Here is a 376-nt window from a genome sequence, read left to right as displayed (position 1 = left end):
CAGCTGCGGGAGCAGCAGCAGCAGCCTGCTGCACTGCATCTACTCCTTTGCTGCAGCGTATACACAGCAGCAGCAGCAGCAGCAGCAGCACCAGCACAAGCAGCAGCAGCAGCAGTAGCAGCAGCAGCAGCAGCAGCAGCAGCACAAGCAGCAGCAGCAGCAGTAGCAGCAGCAGCAGCAGCAGCAGCAGCAGGAGAAACGCATGGATGCAAACTGCAAAAGTAGCAGCAGCAGCAACAGCAACGGCAGCAGCAGAAACAACAGCAGCAACAGCAACAGCAACACTAACAATACCAGCAGCAGCAGCAACAGCAGCAGCAGCAGCAGCAGCAGCAGCAGCAGCAAATGCTGATGAGCAGCAGCAAGTTCCTCATGG

The 376-nt window shown here is 57.7% G+C and overlaps 1 protein-coding gene across 1 annotated transcript in view; it reads left to right on the top strand.

The window, feature by feature from the left end:
• The window catches only part of EMH_0049590 (uncharacterized protein), a gene marked incomplete at both ends in the record, with an annotated part of 492 nt that extends 267 nt beyond the window's left edge, over positions 1 to 225 (top strand). Inside the window, one exon of the mRNA XM_013496548.1 lies at positions 3 to 225. Coding sequence (XP_013352002.1) covers positions 3 to 225 — 223 coding nt within the window. The remainder of the gene's footprint in view (positions 1 to 2) is intronic.
• Positions 226 to 376: the final 151 nt, after the last annotated feature.

The sequence above is a fragment of the Eimeria mitis genome, genomic scaffold (assembly GCF_000499745.2).
Source record: "Eimeria mitis Houghton genomic scaffold, Emh_scaff2161, whole genome shotgun sequence".
Taxonomy (NCBI): Eukaryota; Apicomplexa; class Conoidasida; order Eucoccidiorida; family Eimeriidae; genus Eimeria; species Eimeria mitis.
The sequence above is the reverse complement of the archived record's forward strand: the minus strand, read 5'-3'. Positions and strand labels throughout refer to the sequence as shown.